This window comes from Heterodontus francisci, chromosome 11 (genome assembly GCF_036365525.1).
Source record: "Heterodontus francisci isolate sHetFra1 chromosome 11, sHetFra1.hap1, whole genome shotgun sequence".
NCBI classification, from domain to species: Eukaryota; Metazoa; Chordata; class Chondrichthyes; order Heterodontiformes; family Heterodontidae; genus Heterodontus; species Heterodontus francisci.
In genome coordinates, this window is record NC_090381.1 from 39,361,390 (window position 1) to 39,380,299 (window position 18,910).

Consider the following 18,910-nt stretch of genomic DNA (forward strand, 5'->3'; position numbering starts at 1 on the left):
CTCAAATTTATGGAGGGTGAAAGATGGGAGACCAGCCAGGAGGGCACTGGAACAGTCAAGTCTGGAGGTAGCAAAGGCAAGGATGAGGGTTTCAGCATCAGATGAGCAGTAGCAGGGGAAGTGTCGGATGATGTTACGGAGATAGAAGTAGGAGATTAGGTGATGAAGCAGATATGTGGTCGGAAGCTCATCTCAGTTTCAAACACAACACCAGGGTTGTGAACAGTCTGGTTCAGACTCAGACAGTTGCCAGGGAGAGGGGCAGAGTTGGTTGCTAGGGAGCGGAGTTTGTGATGGGGAAAGAAGATAATAGCTTCGCTCTTCCCAATATTTAGTTGGAGGAAATTTTCACACATCCAATACTGGATATTGGACAAACAATGTGACAAATCGGAGATAGTGCAGAGATCCAGAGAGGTGGTAATGAGATCAAGCTGGGTGTTGCCAGCATACATATGAAACCTAACATGTTTACGGATGATGTCGCCAAGGGGCTGCATATAGATAAGAAATAGGAGGGGGCCGAAAATTGAGCTAATGGTGCGAGAGTAGGAAGAGAAGCAATTGCAGGTAATTTTCTGGCTATGACTGGATAGTTATGATAGAACTAAGCCAGGATAACCCCACCCAGCTGGACAATGGAGGAGAGGCATTGGAGGAGGTTTGTGTGGACAGGTCGAGAAGGGCGAGGAGGAATAGTTTACCACAGTCACGATGGATGTCACTTGTGAATTTTATAAGAGCTATTTCAGTGCAGTGGCAGGAGCAGAAACCTGATTGGAGGAATTCAAACACAGAATTGTGGGAAAGATGGACATGGATTGGGGAGCAAGAATACACTCAAGGGCTTTGGAGGTGAAATGGATGTTGGAGATGGGGCAGTAGTTTGCAAGGACAGAGGAGTCAAGGCTGTGTTTTCTGAACAGAGGGGTGATGATTGCAGATTTGAAGGGGAGGGGAAAGTACTTGAGATGGAACTGTGAACAATATCAGCTGACATGGGGGCTAGGAAGGGAAGTTGGGTGGTGTCGTTTGGTGGGAATAGAGTCGAGGGATTAGGAAAAGATCATGGACAAGATGAGCTTGGAGAGGGAATTATGGGAGGAAATAGGAGAGAAACTAGAGGAAGATGCAAGTTCAGGGCTAGAGCAGGAGGGAACCTCAAAGGAAATTTCGCCGGGTGGGCTAGGGGAAGAGAGGGAGTTGGCAGAGGCAGCTGAACAAATGGTCTCAATCTGAGCTCCTCAACTTGTTATTGGAGGCGAGGGCAAAGGAGTCAAGGAGAAGGGTTCAAGAAGACTGTTTTCTAGTTGAGAAGAGAAGCTGTGTTCTTTGCATTTCAGGATGATCCTGGAATACTGAACAGTTTTTGCAGAGGAAAGCAGGACCAATAGTGCTTTCAAAGACAACCTTATAAACCAGACGTCTCTCATAAGAAAAGGAAATATTATTTGGTGCATTATCTTTGGCAGCTTGTCACACCATTTTATATTTTATGGCCAGTCACAGATTGGCAATGAGTTTCCGGTTACCCAGAAATTATATATTCTATTGGACCAACATAAATGGAGGGAAAACAGCAACTTAAACTGGGGTTGTGGAGGAAATTAGAAATGAAAGGAGGAGTAGAAGTTTCAGCATCAGAGGGGCATAAATTGGGAAATATCAAATCAGCCTCCCATAGACATCCCGCCTGATTTTTCTTTCCATTCAGAATTTGAATGGAGTTAGCTTGCTGTTTTACCACCAGCAACATCAGACCAAGAAAGACAAAGAAGGAATGAACTTGTACTGGGAGCACTTTTCACATTCTTGAGACATGGGCGGCACAGTGGCGCAGTGGTTAGCACCGCAGCCTCACAGCTCCAGCGACCCGGGTTCAATTCTGGGTACTGCCTGTGTGGAGTTTGCAAGTTCTCCCTGTGTCTGCGTGGGTTTCCTCCGGGTGCTCCGGTTTCCTCCCACATGCCAAAGACTTGCAGGTTGATAGGTAAATTGGCCATTAGTAATTGCCCCTAGTATAGGTAGGTGGTAGGGAAATATAGGGACAAGTGGGGATGTGGTAGGAATATGGAATTAGTGTAGGATTAATATAAATGGGTGGTTGATGGTCGGCACAGACTCGGTGGGCCAAAGGGCCTGTTTCAGTGCTGTATCTCTAAACTAAACTAAACTAAACTAAAACATCCCATTGCCTTTCATAGCCAAAAAAAAATTGTAACGTAGTCACTCTTGTTATGTAGGCAAATGCAGCCATCAATTCGTGCACAGCAAGGTCCCACAAAAACAACAATAGATAAATAACCAGGTTTTGTTGGTGTTAGTTGAGGGTTGAATGTTGGCCCGGACACTGGGAGAACACACTTGCACTTCTTTGTATCGTGCCATGGAATCTTTTACATCAAACTAAAACCTAAGATGGAGCCTCAGCTGAATCTGTCTTCCAAAAGGCCACATCTCTATCAATGCAGCGTGCCATCAGTACCACACTGTGGTGTCAGCCTAGATTATGTGCTGAAGCATTGGAGTAGGGCTTGAACCCACAATCTTCTAATTCAGGAAGTGAGGGTGTACTGTGCTACCACTGAAAAAGTGGAGGACAGATCCAGAGCAAAAACAAAGCCAGCAAATTCATCATGATCTGAAACATGAGGCTGTTTACAGGCCCGGATTAGAAATGGAAGGAGTGCAGATACAAATGTCATCAAGAAAGATCTGGTACTAAAAAACAGACTGAAATGTTTAGTAAGGTGATTACATAAGTTGATGCTTCCATGTTACATTGGAACAGGAATAAGACCATTCAGCCCCTCAAGCCTATTCTGCCATTCAATGAGATCATGGCTGATCTGTATCTTAACTGCATCTGCCAGCTTTGGTTCCATAGCCTTTTATATCCTTGGCTAGCAAAAAAAATCTATTGATCTCAGATTCTAAAATTAGCTGGTTTTGTGGGGGAGAGTTCCACACTTCTATCAACTTTTGAGTGAAGAATTGTTTCCTAGCTTCTCTCCTGAATGGCCTGGCTCTGATTTTAAGTTATGTAGCCTTGTCCAACAATCTCCCATCAGTGCCAAAGGTTTCTCCCTCTTTGCCCTATCAATTCCGTTCAAAAGATTGAAAAACCTCAATCAAATCATCCCACAACTATCAATATTCCAGGGAATAGACGCCTAGTTTATGTAATCCCTCCTCATAACCTAACCCTTTAGAGCCCTGGTAATATTCTAGTGAATCTGTGCTGCACTGCTTCCAAGACAAATATATCCTTTCCAAGATGCAGTGTTTAGAACTGTACACAGATGTGGTCTAACAATGGCTTTGCCTAGCTGTTCCTATGCATATCAATATTATCAGCTGCATATTTTTAATAAATTGATTGCTGGATTTAAGGAGGGCGAGGAAGCAAAGTTGGGCACCTGTGTAAAGGAAGAGGCAGGCAGAGAGGGTATCAAGCAAATCCTCGGACATGAGCTCCCAGGAAATGAATGGGCTACAAACCAGCAGACAAATTGAGAACAGAGACCTGTAGTGCAATACCACAGTCTGGTCTGATAGACCAGCCTCTCGCTTCTAATTTAGAAAGTTCAGGGGTTCTGTCAATGGACTGGTCTTACTCTAGATGCTTAATATTTAATATTCAGTCAACCCAATAGAAATTTGCTAACGGGGCCTTGGGGAATTTTTCATCAGGACAAGATGCTGGAGTAAGCAGGTATGGCTTGCCACAAACGCAGCTCAAAGTCCACCATGGTGGCCAGCAAAGGCTACATCATTATGCAAGAATTTTCAACTTGATTAAATTTTTGTTTCGACTTTGAATTAAAAGCTTGGACAGTTGCCAAGCAAGCACAATGATATCATCACTGCACATATCGCAGTTTCCATACTTTACAAAGTTAACTATGACAAAGAACAAGGCCGATTTAATGACAGAGAAATGCTTAGAATGCGTTGTGATCTCCATGGAGACCAACAACCAAAAGAATCGAATTTACTGACCGACCAATCTCAATAGAAGAACAGAATGGACAAAATTTCACTTTTATAAATTTTACTTTAACAATCAAACCAAAATTACCATAAATTAAACATGAATTAATAAATCATGGTAAATATATATCACAAATTGCACATTAACAATCAGATACAGGATGGTTAAATCTTACAGATCTATTAGCCAGTCTACTCAATATATAGAGTACTGATCACTGCATCACAGTCCTTCAAAGCTCTGAATTTTCTCAGGTAGATTTCCAGCTCCTTTCTTCAACGATTTAGCAATTTCCTTTCAACATGAACCCCACAGTTAAGGTCTTCCTACAGCCGTTCATTTTGCACAAAGTATAAGTTCAAAAATAATGGTGTACTTTTCCAGAACCTTCTCAGTTCTACTCTCACAACAGGCTTGATGGCGTGGATCCAATACTATCCTTTATCCTAGTCCTTTAGTGACCACCCTGTGCCCAGTATGGTCAAGTCTGGTTAAGCAGTTACTCTAAGTAAGAGCGACAGCCCCTGGATCTAGCCTTTACTTTTCCCAACCTGCCTGCAAAGCAGCTTCGGTTATCTACCCTGATGGCTCTCTCTCTCTCCTACCTGACTTCTCCCGGCCTTTTTTTCTCCCCAGCAACCCAAAGGTTCGTTTCAAGCTGCTAGCACAATCTGTTCAAAAGCAAAAGAAACAAACGTTGCAAACCAAGGGTCAATGCCCCTGTCAGAACATTTGACAAGTCACGTGTTTGGACCACAGCTTGCACACATTCCCCATGAGTCCCACAAACAAGATCACAAATGATCTTCTGATTTTAAGGTTCAGTCAGATAATTGCCATCTCAAAGCAGAGTTAAACCTGTAAACAGAGATGTCACAACATTGCACTGTGACACACACAACCTCTTTTCATGTTTGGTGCAGAAGTACCTCCTCTTCAGCACTAATGGCAGCATTGATGTACAGCATATCTTCAGTTGACTGCATCTCATAATACACCTTGTTTTTATACAGAGCCTTTGTAGAAAAATATCACAATTTGCTTTTCAGAAGCATAATCAGACAAAAATGGAAGCTGAGCCAAAGAAAAAGTATTTAGGAGGAGTAAAATAGGTGGATTTTAAGGAAAATCTTAAAGGAGGAAAGAAAGGTTGAGAGGCCGCGAGGTTTGGAGAAGGAATTCCAGAACATAGGGTCTTGACGGCTGAAGGCACGGCCTCCAATGGTGAGGGGGAAGTGAAAGGAAGAATGCACATAGAGGAATGCAGAGTTCTGGGGAAGGAGTTTGTAGGACTGCAAGAGATTACAGATAGAGAAGGGTAAGGTCATGAAGGAATATAAACACAAGGATGAGAATTCTGAATTGGAGGCTTTGCGGGGTACAGAGCTAATGTACATCAGAAAGGTTCAGAAAGGTTTGGAGTGATGGATGAGTAGGACACAGTTTGAGATAGGATATAGGCAGCAGGAATTTGGGTGAGCTGGAGTTTATAAAGGGTGGCAGATGAGAGGCTGGGTGACAGATTATTGGTATAATGGAGTTTGGATCTGACAGAGACATGGATGAGGGTTTTGGCAGCAGATGGGGTGAGGCAGACGCAGATGTGCATGACGGCACAAAGGTGGAAGTAGGCGGCCTGTGCAATCTAGCAAATGTGGGGTCGGAAGTTCAGCTCAAGTTAAATGAAACATCCAGGTTGCGAACAATTCAACCTGAATCCCATGGCTAAGAAGTGGAATGAAATTGATGACAATGGTATGGAATTTGGAGTAAGAGCCAAACATGATGGCACTTATCTTTCCAGTGTTTAATCAGAGGAAATTGTAGCTCATCCAAGACTTTGTAGAGATTCAACTGATTTTGTTCAATGTGAGCCAATTGTCCAGCTAATAAACACAAACTGGAAAAACTTTTTTTATTGGAAGAAACTTGACCTTCTCTCAAATTAGATGCAAATATTCAAATCAAAGCCTGACCCATAAATTAAAATATGTCACCACCCCAAGGGTGAGAGGAAAAAAATCCTCTTTCCCACATGACTAGTTTAGGAGACAACTTCATTTGTTACTGAATTGGATTTTCTTGCATATTCCAGTTTGAATTCAGCTTTGAAAGTGCTAAACTTGGATACCTTGAAGTTGAATACAATCTGAAATGTTTGCGGTTATATTGAGCTGTAATTTATAGCTCACACAATTCACAACTACTGTAAAGCTGCTTAACTTCCTCTTCTCCCCCAATCTGTAGCCTGGGATCAGATGCTATTATTATTACTTTTCAGTTATTTTCCTTCCAGTTTTCTCCCCTCTTTTCTTGAGGGCACCAACTCATATTGGGGTTTGGTCTCATTAGGTTCTAGCGCTTATGGCACTTCACCCATGTGACCATTTATCGTGCTCCAGCCTACATAGTGAGCAGTGATACTGTGTGGAACATCACAGCGGAACCTGACCTAGCTCTCACCGGATATATCTGTGTACTTACTAGCTGCACTCACTGGACAATGATGATGACAACTTATCTTGCAACCCCCTAGCTCAGGGCATTGAAATAAAACCTGAGACTTTGCTGTTCCGTATGCCTTAGCCACTCATCAACTGAACCACATTGTCCAGGAAGGTCCACAGTTTGATCTCTGGCTTGTGTTGAATTTAGCTGATCTTAAACATAGATGCACTTAAGGGGAAGCTAGATAAGTATTTGAAGGAGAAAAGCATGGAAGGAAATGTTGATTGCATTAGATGAAGGAAGAAGGGAGGAAGATCACGTGGAACATAAACATCAACATAGCCTAGTTAGGTCGAATGATGTGGTTCTGTTCTGTAAAATTTGATGTAATTCTATGTAAACAGAGCTATGGTAGGGCTACTAAAAATGATTCCAGGGACCCCCACATTGATTGGGAAGGACTACTGGAAATGTTTGGGCGCACATGTTAGATTAGGGCATTACTGCCCTCAGCAACCGAACCACAAGGTAAACTGCACACACAGTGTTGGGACAGCACAGTTGTTGAACACAACCGAATATTCAGTGATGGTATGTGTCATGCCAATAAGGATAAACAGTCTTTACATTATCTTCTGACTAACTAAAGACACAGCACCAGAGGTGGAAATTGCTTTGTCAGTTCCCTTACATGCAGAACTTTCTAATGTGACAGGATAATTGACTGTACAAGTCACTCCAACCACATGTATTCCTTAATAAACACTCTACAGGGCTGTTCATCACACAGTAATTCACTGGTTTAATTCACACTAATGTGCAACCTGCAGTCATTCACCAGTGATCTTGGTTCTCATTCATGTGTATAATCCACTCACTGGCATTCAGAGCTTCAGTCAAACTTCAGTAGCTTTTCTGAAGGTTCTCTCCATTTATGATTAAAAACAAATTGTAAAATGCAACACTGATTCCCATTCTCAGTTTTTTTTTGTATGAATTCCTGTCAAACAAAAATCATTTTTCCTTCCCCCGCCTTAATAAAGGAAGTTATCTCCTTAGTTTGAGAAGAGAGCTGTCTCCAAGCTCTGTCAAGTAATTCATGTCTGCAGTGAGTTGCCCCAACATTGTACATTATGAATTTTTCTAATACATAAATCACTGCAAAATTACAACCATCAATGACATATAGTGGCAGGGCTTGATTCATTAGAGCTGCACAATCTTCAGGAACCACCATCACTTCATCAATCCAACCTTCAATGACCTTATATATCTGGCAGAAATGTCCTCAGCATATGCGTTTGAAAGAAGAAATGAACTTGCATTTAGAGAGTCTGGTCTTATAAGAATATCTCCGCCTTATTTAAAAATTAATTCCACAACCAGGTTCTTCACAAAAAAGTGAACTAGCGTTTTTAAACTGAGTGCCTGTATCTAGCTTCTGACACTAAGGGTGAAATCTTACGAGACCTGGGGAGGCCGGTTTGAAGGAGGGACCAGGAGGAAAATAGGAAAGATCAATAGCAGGTCGGTGATCTGACGTGTTCCCGCTTCCTGGCAATCTTGCAGCAGCGGTGGGTAGCCAATAATTACCAACTATGAAGATAATTAGGGGGATGAGGAAGACTCTATCAGGATATTCCTGGCCGTGGGGTGGCTTGCCACTGAGTGCCGAGCCTAACTGCTCTGTGGTGGCAGCCTCCTGGTAGCAGGCCGGGTGAGGTTTCTCTTCTGTTCAGAGAGGCCTACCGGCTTTGTCCCTCATCATTTTTAATTGCGTTGGATATTTCTGAGGGCATCTCCATTTTGAGGTGCCCTCACGCTCTCCTTGCTGCCTGAGCAGTGCCCTCCTCTTCTGGTGGGGCTCCTGGCCTTCCAAAGCTGCGGCCCTCTGATTAGGTCTGCAACCTCAGGAACCTGCCCACCATCTTTAATTGGACAGGGCTCTCGGCAGGAACCTCTTAATTTGTCCCTGTTGGAAGAATATTTTCAAAAGGCAGCAAGGTTCCATGCTAAGCTTTATCGAAAGGCTGCATTATGGATAGCGCAATACTGTGGCCAGCTTAGTATGCTATGTAGTTGTGCGATGTAAACCTTTACATGGAATATTAGTTCATTTAAAAAATAATAAATGTTTGTTTTAAGGGAGCATAAATTTGGAAAGCTGAGTAATCACATGGATGGAGCAAAAGCTGAAAAGTGATGTGAGAACAACAGCTTACATTTATCTGGTGCCATTCATGTGATTCATCTGATAAAATGGATGAGCATTGTCCTAGAGCATGGTTGGAATGATGGGTTTTGAGCAGCCTTTACAAACAAGGAGAGAAGTTGGGCAAGTTTAGGGAGTCAAGGTAGCTGGAAGTTCTATCCACGGAGCTGAAGTGAAGGGCAAAGCACAGGAGACCAGATTCAGGGGACCAAAAAGATAGGGATGTAAGGCAGAAGGTGATTCTAGAGAAAGGGAAAGCCATTAAGGACAAGGATTTGGTACACAATGTATTAAGGAACAGGGAAACAGTGGATGGTTACTAAGGATGGCTGGCAAGTGGGACTTAGTACATTACAAGTTGCACAATTTTAGATGAACTGACTCACAGCAAATTACCTATGGGCACTAGCCAACCACTACCTTAAGGCAGTCCCAACTTTGCTGTTTTGTATTAGGATTTTTTTCAGATGTTCGGTGTGGAAAAAATTAATTTGCCACAGATCTAACAAGAAACAACTCCTCTACTCACTTGTACTTCAGCACTGTATTGCTAAACCAATGATTCATCCTTCCCCATCCACCTCCCCTTGCCAATTAGGATTCCAACTTTGAAAATGGGTTTTGCACATTCTCCACATGCACACTCACTCGCCAGGTTTTGGGTTGGTAAGTATATACTTAGAAAATCAATATGCACAATAAAGGTTCACAAAGTGCTCCTGTTATTGTCTACCAAGCATCACATTTAATGCTGCATTCATTACAAGTTCAGCGTCAATGAAAAGCAGTTTTGGCTTTACAGCTGTATTAAACTCGTGGAGTATAAATCAGGTGCCAAAGCACAAACTGACTGCGAAGTAGAGTGAGACTCCCTCCTCAGGCAGTCTCATCTTTTTTTGTCCCAGTGTCATGTCCGGCTTCAGTCTGAATTTATATTTTAACCTGCATTCTCAGTGTTTAGTGAAACCTCTTGACAGTAATGCTACAATTATAGTGCGAATGTACCTTTGCTCTGTTCATCCAACTATACTTCATTCTGAGCTTCCAATTATCAAGGTTCTTCCACCTCTTTCCTAATTCTCTGACTCAGACCTTTTTTAACCTACTCATGAAGCTTTGGGTGGTGTTCCTGAAATAAACTGCACATATCACTGTGCATCCAAACAAAAGCAAATACTGCGGATGCTGGAAACCTGAAATAAGAACAGAAAATCCTGGAAATACTCAGCAGCATCTGAGGAAAGAGAAACAGAGTTGACATTTCAGGTTAATGACCTTCCTTCAGAACCATGTATCCTACTTACACATTGAGAAAAGAAAGAAGAAAGAATTGCATTTGTCTTGCAGCTGTCACAACCTCAGCCAATGAAGTAATTTTGAAGTGTAGTCAGTCTTGTAATGTAGAAAATGCAGCAGGCAATTTGCTCAAAGCAAGTTCTCACAAACAGCAATGTGATAATAACCAGATTATCTGTTTTGTTAGTAATGTTGGTTAAGGGATAAATACTGGCCAGGACATTGACGAAAACTCCCTGGCTTTTCTTTAAAATAGTGCCATGGGACCTTTTGCATTCATCTTAGAGGACAAACGGGGCCTTGGTTTAACGCCTGATCCAAAAGACGGAACCTCTGACAGAGCATTGAATTAACCTACTCATCGATTGCTTGTTTAGCTTGTGCTTATTTTTCCTAGGTTTGCAAATTAAGTGTAAACCCCAAATTTTAATTTCAAAGTCTTTTACTTTTCCTCAGCTGAGATCTGCCTTAAAGAAGCGATTCACAGCTGATTTTTGTTTAGTTAATTCCTTTGAAGGAATTGTCTTTTTAAACCAGATAGGTTTGTCCTTCACCTTATTGGTTCAGATATAAACGTAATTAAATTGTCGTCACCAGTTGCTAACGCTGCTATTCTGCTCACGAGCAAGAATAAGAGCAATTTTCCCAGGTGGGATTCGTACTTCATTAAAAGCTATCTTGCGCCACATTTACTGGTTCTAATTCTGTTGCTGCATTTCTATTTGGACAATCCCAGTTTACACTGTGCTGGTGATCTATTACTGTTGTTCCTATATACTCTTAACATCTCATCAGATATGTTATTACCCTTGAGCTGTAAAGGACCATTATTTTTAATTCTGCCTTTCTGTCCACTCCCCTGCTCTTTCCTCATCATCTTGTAGATTTTTCCTTTTTAAGTATGTATTCAATTCTCATTAGAAAGTCATTCTTATTACAATAATAATAATAATAATAATAATAAGAGTTCCTCCTGGTAAACATGGCTATAATTCAAGCATCTTATTCCAATTTCTCTCATTCGGTTATTGGCAGTTAATTGTATAGTTTGTATTTCTGAATCAGGAATTAAGTCTCTCGGCCAACTACTTGATTACAATTTCAGTTGTACTTATTCCAATTGGTATCCTTACTATATGTCTCATCATATGTCAAAAGAAGATTAAACAAGCTATAGTGTCCTTTCATTCTCGTCATGTTACAGACAAGATCTATCCTCCTATTATCTGTCTCATTAAAGCCCTCCTTACAGTGATGGGTAAGGAACCTTTGCAGCAAGTTCACTTAAATGAGCACACATCCTCTGTGATTGCTGCCATTGTTTAGATGTCATCCTGAAGTATATTCGGCACACGGGAGAAAGCTGCTTGCGTGCCACATGTCCTGCAGGATCTCCAAAGGATACCTGGCCCCAGATGGCTTTGCTTTACAGAACTGTCACGACCAAACAAACACTTGCGCAGGTGTCAGAAGAACTAATTTGACAGGTTTCTCAGTTTCACTTTTTTTACACAATACCCACAATGTTTTGGGGATCAAAGTAATGAGACACAGAGACTCTTTTTCTTCATGCATGATATAAAACGATGAAGTCATAAATTGCAGGGGTAGTAATACATCTTTAATACTGCATTGTTTTGATTGTATATTTTGAATTGATTTGGGTTCAAAATATGTACACACAGTGGTGTAAGTGTCAAAGAAACTTGGCCATTTCTCAGGAGGTCTGTTTGCCAGGGTAATTCTTTTTCCCACTGTTTTGTTTATAAATATTCCCCCTCCACAACCACCTATTATCATAAAGGGATATGGGGCAGAGGCGGGAATATGGAGTTAGGCCACAGATTAACCATCGAATTTCGGAATAGGCTCAAGGGGATAAATGACCTACTCCCATTCCTATGTCCCCTCACCCTCCATGTGTCAGACTAGGGGACGATGGTTACATATGTGAAAAAGTAATTTGTGATTTAGGATGTTGGGCATGCAATATCGAGAAGTGGAAAATTTCACAGAATGGTCTCCCTCTGACAGAAGTTGTAGACGTTATGGGCTGAATTTTTGGGGCCCCCGAAGGTGGGAATGGAGGCAGTTGACGGGTGGTGGGGGATGGCTCTATAAATACCAGCGCTGACTGGTGTATCAGTTGCAGCCCCTGCCTGCCTTGGTAGTGGTACAGCCAAAGACCACCCTATAGAGGGAATTTCCCCCTCCACCCCCACCATGGTGGCCTGGCAGCTTTTTCTGTGTTTTTATTCATGTTTTTAAAAAGTGGCTGAGAGGGCATCTTCTTGTTGAGGGCACCACCTTGTACTGCAGCCGGGTGTTTCTCTGAAGCTGGAAGGCCGCTGACTGGCCCTCCAGCTTCGAGAGTCTGCCCGCCCACCACCCATAATTGGACAGGAAACCTGTCTTCATGCCAATTAAGGATTCACCCACCTGAAAATCTTAACTTTCATCAGTTTCTCCCCTGGAGCATGTTTCTGGCCTGAAAACAAACCCGGCTCCGGTTTCCTGCCTCCGTAGCAAATATCCAGCCCTATGAAAATTTGTAATTTTCACTAAAATGCAAGGCAGCTGGAGGGGGCTTGGACACATTACACGTTTTGCCTATAAGTCTCAGAGTCAGCCTCTGCATACAGAGAATGCTTCAGTTACATCCCATCTTGTTATGTGAAAGCAGTGGGACGCAAAAATAATGATTTCCCACTCGAAGACTTGTCCCAAGGCATGACAACAAAGCTATTGGAGCAGGTTGAAATCACATGCGTGCAGCAGGAACTGGGGATTAGATATCACACGCTGCTTGCACTTCTAGAAGAGATATCATCTGCTACTAATCCCAGATTCTGCAGTTGTCCAATAACTCTTATACAGCTGCATTTTAAAACACAACCTCAAGCACTGTCACACATTCCTCCAGTTACTGCATGTAGTTTTTTTTTTAATGACTCCCTTTTTGGAAAGATTTCAGGTCAAAGGAGGTTTCATTGTTTTTAAATGAAATTTTACTGTAAATCATTTGATATTTAAGCCAGGATATAGATGGAGTCAAAAAAAACATTGGATTGCTGGTTAGGTCCTGGCCAGTTGTTAACAGCCTTTTAACTGTTGGAATCAGTTAGAGTAAATGCTCAAAGAGAGCACCACCTTTTAATCGTGTTCCTAAAACTTGATTAGGACCTTCCTCCAAGACAGTGGACAGCATTCGACCAAATCAGCACAGGGCATGGACAGTGCAACCACTTGCTCCATAAGTGGAAGCTTATGGAGGGACAAGCCGAAGTGCAATTGTTGTCATGTATCCTAGACCATGGAACACATCACATCAACCTGCATGCTAAGATCTATTATGGGAGGCACCTCATTTCTCCACTCAGCATCTTAGGAGGCCATCAAATAGATAGATAGACATCCCGCTATAAACTTTTCTCGTCATACGAAAGTAGTTGTACTAGGAATTTCAAGGTGAATCTTTTGAAAACTGAAAATTACTTTGCATTTTTCAAAATAGTAATTTTTACAACTACATCAGAAAAAAAAGTTCATTGATCTTCCAGGGTAAGTGATCCTGCAATTTTTTTTAAAACAGCATTTCAAGGCATTATTACCAACTTGGTAGGTGCCAACTTGTCAGTTTCTGCATTTGCTTTTCAATAAAACAACTTGCTTTTATATAATATCTCCATCACAAGTCACAAAGTTTTGAGACCTGAGAGGAAACAAGAATTCCATCTGTCCAGGGTGGATTGGCCCCACTGTTGTATTCCTTCAAGCCTGCCCATCATAATACAAGTAAAGGTACTTACGTTGGCAGGTATCCCTCTTCTCCTCAAATCCTGGTTTGCAGACACATCGTCCAATAGGTACCAACCATCCTCCATCAGCACTACAATGCATTTTAGGCACATCATATTCCTCAGAATTATTCACACAGGAGCCACGGACTTCCACCAAGGAGGAGTCTCCTTCAGTCACCCTGTCTGGAAACTCTGCCAGGTTACGAATTGTTAATGGGCACTTTTTGTAGTATACCCGCACTGATACCAAAGCGATACAGGCACCCACATCCTGAAAGGCCAGGTAAAAGCCTTTCTTTGTTAGGGATCCAATGTCCCGTACCTCAGTGTTTAATTTCATCACCCTGTCACCTACATCCACCTGGGTGAAGCTCTCATCAGCAGCAATGGTGTCGATCTTTATGTATTGACTTTCTTTAATGTACCACAAGTTATTATTGTTGGACTCGTAATAGTAGATGTTAAAGGTTTCCTTGCATGTTCCCGGGACACCTGGCAGGCTGTTGCAGTCTCGGAGCGTAAATTTAATCTCAATATAGATCCGATGGGCGCCATCACGAGGGATCCAACTAGTCCGCAGCCAATTGTTCTGATAGGCTTCCATGACATTACAGACCTGGTATGTTCGCATTGGAGTGTTCCTCTCATCCATAACACTGATTTCTTCCCACTGTAATCAAGAAACACAGCAGTAAGTTAAGACCCAGTCGTAACTGCAAGTGCCAAACAAGTATACAGGGCTTCTGTTATCTTTTACAACACTGCACTGTCCTCTTGTTTGTGAGAAGTGAGTGATTCTGGCAGCAGCAACCATTTTTTTGTACATTATAGCAAATCTGTGTGATGGATAGGAGCTTGGCCCATATCAGGTTATAAAAGTATTTCTGTATTATACCTTTACTCATGAAACTTTATGTAGGTCAAGTATGGCAATTGAAATTGATTTCTGGCAAATTTTGTTTTGCTCTTTGTGGGGTGGGATTGTGGTTTGGGGGGGGCAGCGGGGGGAGCGGCAGTTATGGGAAGTGCACAATGATGTCTGAAGTCACGACATGTTACACTGGATTAGAAATGATCTCCTGACTCTCATTTTTGGAATTCCCCCATGACTGTTGCATAGAGGCTAACCAAATTATGAATGTTTTGAAGGGCAATGGTGACTATTTATAGACAGATGGCAAGGAATGTGTCTGTAAAGATGTAGTGGCTGGCCTAGATTTTCAGCTGGAGTTATGCTCCACATACAAAACATCGACTAGCATGAGCACACATATTCCAATTACATGCAAATAAGAATACATTATTCAACATGTTTCCAATCATTTGCGCCCATGCAAATAGTTATACAACAAGTGTGGTACCAGGTGCCCAGCAAAACTGTGGTCAATGAAGGTCAAATGGAAAACTCATCAGGGGATTGCAGTTATATTTGACACAAAGGATGGTTGTCAGAGGCCAATCACAGCAATCCCTGTTCATTTTTGCAAGAGTTCCTCAAAGCCCAACCACCTTCAGCTTGTTCATCAACGACCTTCTCTCCATCAGAAGGCCAGAAGTAATATGCTGTTCACTGATGATTCAACAGTGTTCAGCTCCATTCACAACTCATCCACTAAGGAAGGCCCATGTCAGCCTCCAGCAGTACTTCACAACATCCAGACTTGGACTCAAACAATAAATAATATTTGTGCTATGGAAGTGCCAGGTAGTGACTAGTCCATAAACAGAAAGCCCAACCATCTCCCACAACCTTCAGTAGCAGCACTATCACTGAGTCCCCCACTACCAACAGTGGGTGGTCACCACTCATCAGTACTTCAACTGGATCAGTCGCATCTACAAGAGCAGGATAGAAGCTGGATACTCTGCAATGAGTGGCTCAACTCCTAACCCTCCACAGCCTCTCTGCAAAATAAATAGATTCAAGTTAGGAGTCTGATGGAGGACTGAACATTCACCTGGATGGCTGCAATCTCATCAACATTCAAAAAGCTTGATCCAATCCAGGACAAAGCTGTTGTCTTGGTTAGAGACCCTGCCACTGGTCTCAATATCCACTCTCCATCATCGGCACAATGTAATTCGAGAGGATGCACTACACAACTCACCAAACTTGCTTCCAGACCCCATGACCTCTATCACCAAGAAGGACAAGAGTAGCAATATCTTGGAAGAGCATCAGCTCCAAAGTCCCCTCCAAGTTGACAACCATCCTAAATTGGACATATATCACCATTTCCTCAGCGCTGCTAGGTCAAAACCCTGGAATTCCCTACCTAACACCATTATGGGGGTACAATCACCACAGGACTGCAGTGGTTCAAGAAGAAAGCCCAGCAACACCAACCCCCATCCAACCCCCTTTCCCCCCAACCCATCACCTTCTCTGGGCATTGAGGGATGGACAATAGATTCAGTCTTTCCAGAATTGCCCACTTTCCAAATGTTTAAAGTTGGTAATAAAAATAATTAAGTAACCCAAAGCTTAAGTAAAACCATTTCTTATTATGGACCCAATACCTAGTGTTTTGTATTCAGCTGGACAAACAGTTCTTTTTGTATTTCCAGGCTCCTTTCAGATACCACATTAAACTCATTCCTAACTACCAGCAAACAAGAATTTCCAAAGCTTCAAACTCACAAAGTCAGTGGGAGGTAGAAGTTCAATGACTTATTAATCTAGGCCTCCCGCTACTCGAATAATTGTAAACATGCTATTTACTATTAACACTTAAAACTGCTCCATGGAAAGCTCAAGTTATTCTGTAACCTGTCATATTTTTCTGAGGTTTATGACGAGCATTACAAGTTTAGGGGTCTTCCCTCAGATATTCCCACAAGAACAGTGATAGGAGTCACTTCCATAAATGGTCCAAATGTTTTACATTTAAAACTGTGCCTGCACTGGCCAATATCCAATCATACACTGCATAACTCAGGAATTTAACAAAAGACCTGAAATGGATAGCTGTAGCTTTCTTACGTGGGCCTCATCAATCTCTTTCAAGGTGGACCAAGAAATCACTAGGTAAGAAGTCATAAGGTATTGATCACAAAGCTGGTTTCTTTCACTGAGAGTGAATATAAAGAGCAACAGTTATGATCACACAATTTCATCTGTATAAATTGAATTCATGTAATATTACAAAATAACAAACATCCCATAGCTTCCTACAATGGTGGGCCACCTTACCTGACTTTAAACAAGGTAACTCCCAACTACTTTCCTGCATTCCAACCTTCTTAGAATGTTTCCCTGGCCAGACTGACTGTCTATGTCTCTCTGATATTTTATCCTTCTCTGTTCACATTCAGGAACAAACAGAGACTTCCCAATACAGAGGCATTTATTGATTGCTGTGACAAGCTAACAGATTGCTTATAATTTCCAGTCCATGGGTAAATAATATCAACACTAGATCATCAGCACTTTAAACAATTATCCTCTCAATGCAGTTTTTAAACTCATGTGAATATACTTTTAAAAACCCAACTTTTAAAATTAACTTTTTCTCCCTGATCCAGCCTGCGGATAGATGGTTAAAAGATCCCAAAATGTGACAATGTGGTTAGGATCAAAGTAAAATGAACAATACATACTAGTAAGTTAATTTCCATTAGTATTACCATACTGGCCAATGTAGGCTTTATAGAGATTTGAAAAAAATACTTCAATAGTCTTTGAATTTCCATGGAATATTCAACAAATTCTCTACAGCTAGCATTTACAACACTGAATCCTCGAACTCCATGTTCTCTTTATTTGAAGTTGACCTTTAAATCATTTTAAAGCATTAAGATTATGTAACCTCCTTTGATCGCCAACATAAGTGTTGTTTGTTAAGCTCATCTGTGTTCTGGCACATTTATCTAAGTTAACAGCATCTTTCTTCCCAAGTGCAGTACACTCTCTGTTCTCCAATATTAAATATAACAGAGAGGATATCAGCAACGAAGTAGGACAAAGGTGTTACAAAATTGATCAATATCTGAACATAAATGAGATAGCTGGTGGGAGGATCCCTCCCTTATATCTGCATAGCCCCATTCAAATTTCACGGGTATGGTAGAGGAGTGGTTTTGCTACTGGACTAGTAATTCAAAGACCAAGACCACAAATCCAGATAGAAAATGAGTTCAAATCCCACCATAGTGGTTTGAAATAAAATATCGGCTATCAATAAAAGTGACCATGAAGCTGATGGATTTTGTAAAAACCCGACTGTTTCCCCAATTTCCTTTAGGGAACAAATATGGGCAAGGTAACCTCCTACTGATTACCACCTACCGCCCTCACTTTCGAACAAGCACCAAGATGTAGTTTGGCTGGTGGTGAGAAGGGCCCTCCCCGTCAGATCCTTCCTGCACGCCCGAAGTCTCGCCCCCTCCGCGCAATGCCCCCGCAGTGGCTGTGGTGGGGAAGAGACGGTCGCCCACCTCCTCCTGGAATGTGTCTTTGCAAAGCAGGTGTGGAAAGAGATAGAACATAGAACATAGAACATACAGCACAGAACAGGCCCTTCGGCCCACAATGTTGTGCCGATCCTTTGTCCTCTGTCAAGGACAATTTAATCTATACCCCATCATTCTCCTTTATCCATATACCTATCCAAAAGCCTTTTGAAAGTCCCTAAAGTTTCTGACTCAACAACTTCCCCGGGCAAGGCATTCCATGCCTCGACCACTCTCTGGGTAAAGAACCTTCCCCTGACATCCCCCTTATATCTCCCACCCTTCACCTTAAATTTATGACCCCTTGTAACGCTTTGCTCCACCCGGGGAAAAAGTTTCTGACTGTCTACCCTATCTATTCCCCTGATCATCTTATAAACCTCTATCATGTCACCCCTCATCCTTCTCCTTTCTAATGAGAAGAGGCCTAGAATGTTCAGCCTTTCCTCGTAAGACTTATTCTCCATTCCAGGCAACATCCTGGTAAATCTCCTCTGCACCCTCTCCAAGGCTTCCACATCCTTCCTAAAATGAGGCGACCAGAACTGCACACAGTACTCCAAATGAGGCCTTACCAAGGTCCTGTACAGCTGCATCATCACCTCACGGCTCTTAAATTCAATCCCTCTGCTAATGAACGCTAACACCCCATATGCCTTCTTCACAGCCCTATCCACTTGAGTTGCAACTTTCAATGATCTATGCACA

At 42.0% G+C, this 18,910-nt stretch overlaps 1 protein-coding gene across 1 annotated transcript in view; it reads right to left on the reverse strand.

The window, feature by feature from the left end:
- epha4b (eph receptor A4b) overlaps positions 1-18,910 on the reverse strand; it is a 426,015-nt gene that overhangs the window by 341,674 nt on the left and 65,431 nt on the right. Inside the window, exon 3 of the mRNA XM_068042004.1 lies at positions 13,760-14,420. Within this exon, the coding sequence (XP_067898105.1) occupies positions 13,760-14,420 (661 nt within the window). The remainder of the gene's footprint in view (positions 1-13,759; positions 14,421-18,910) is intronic.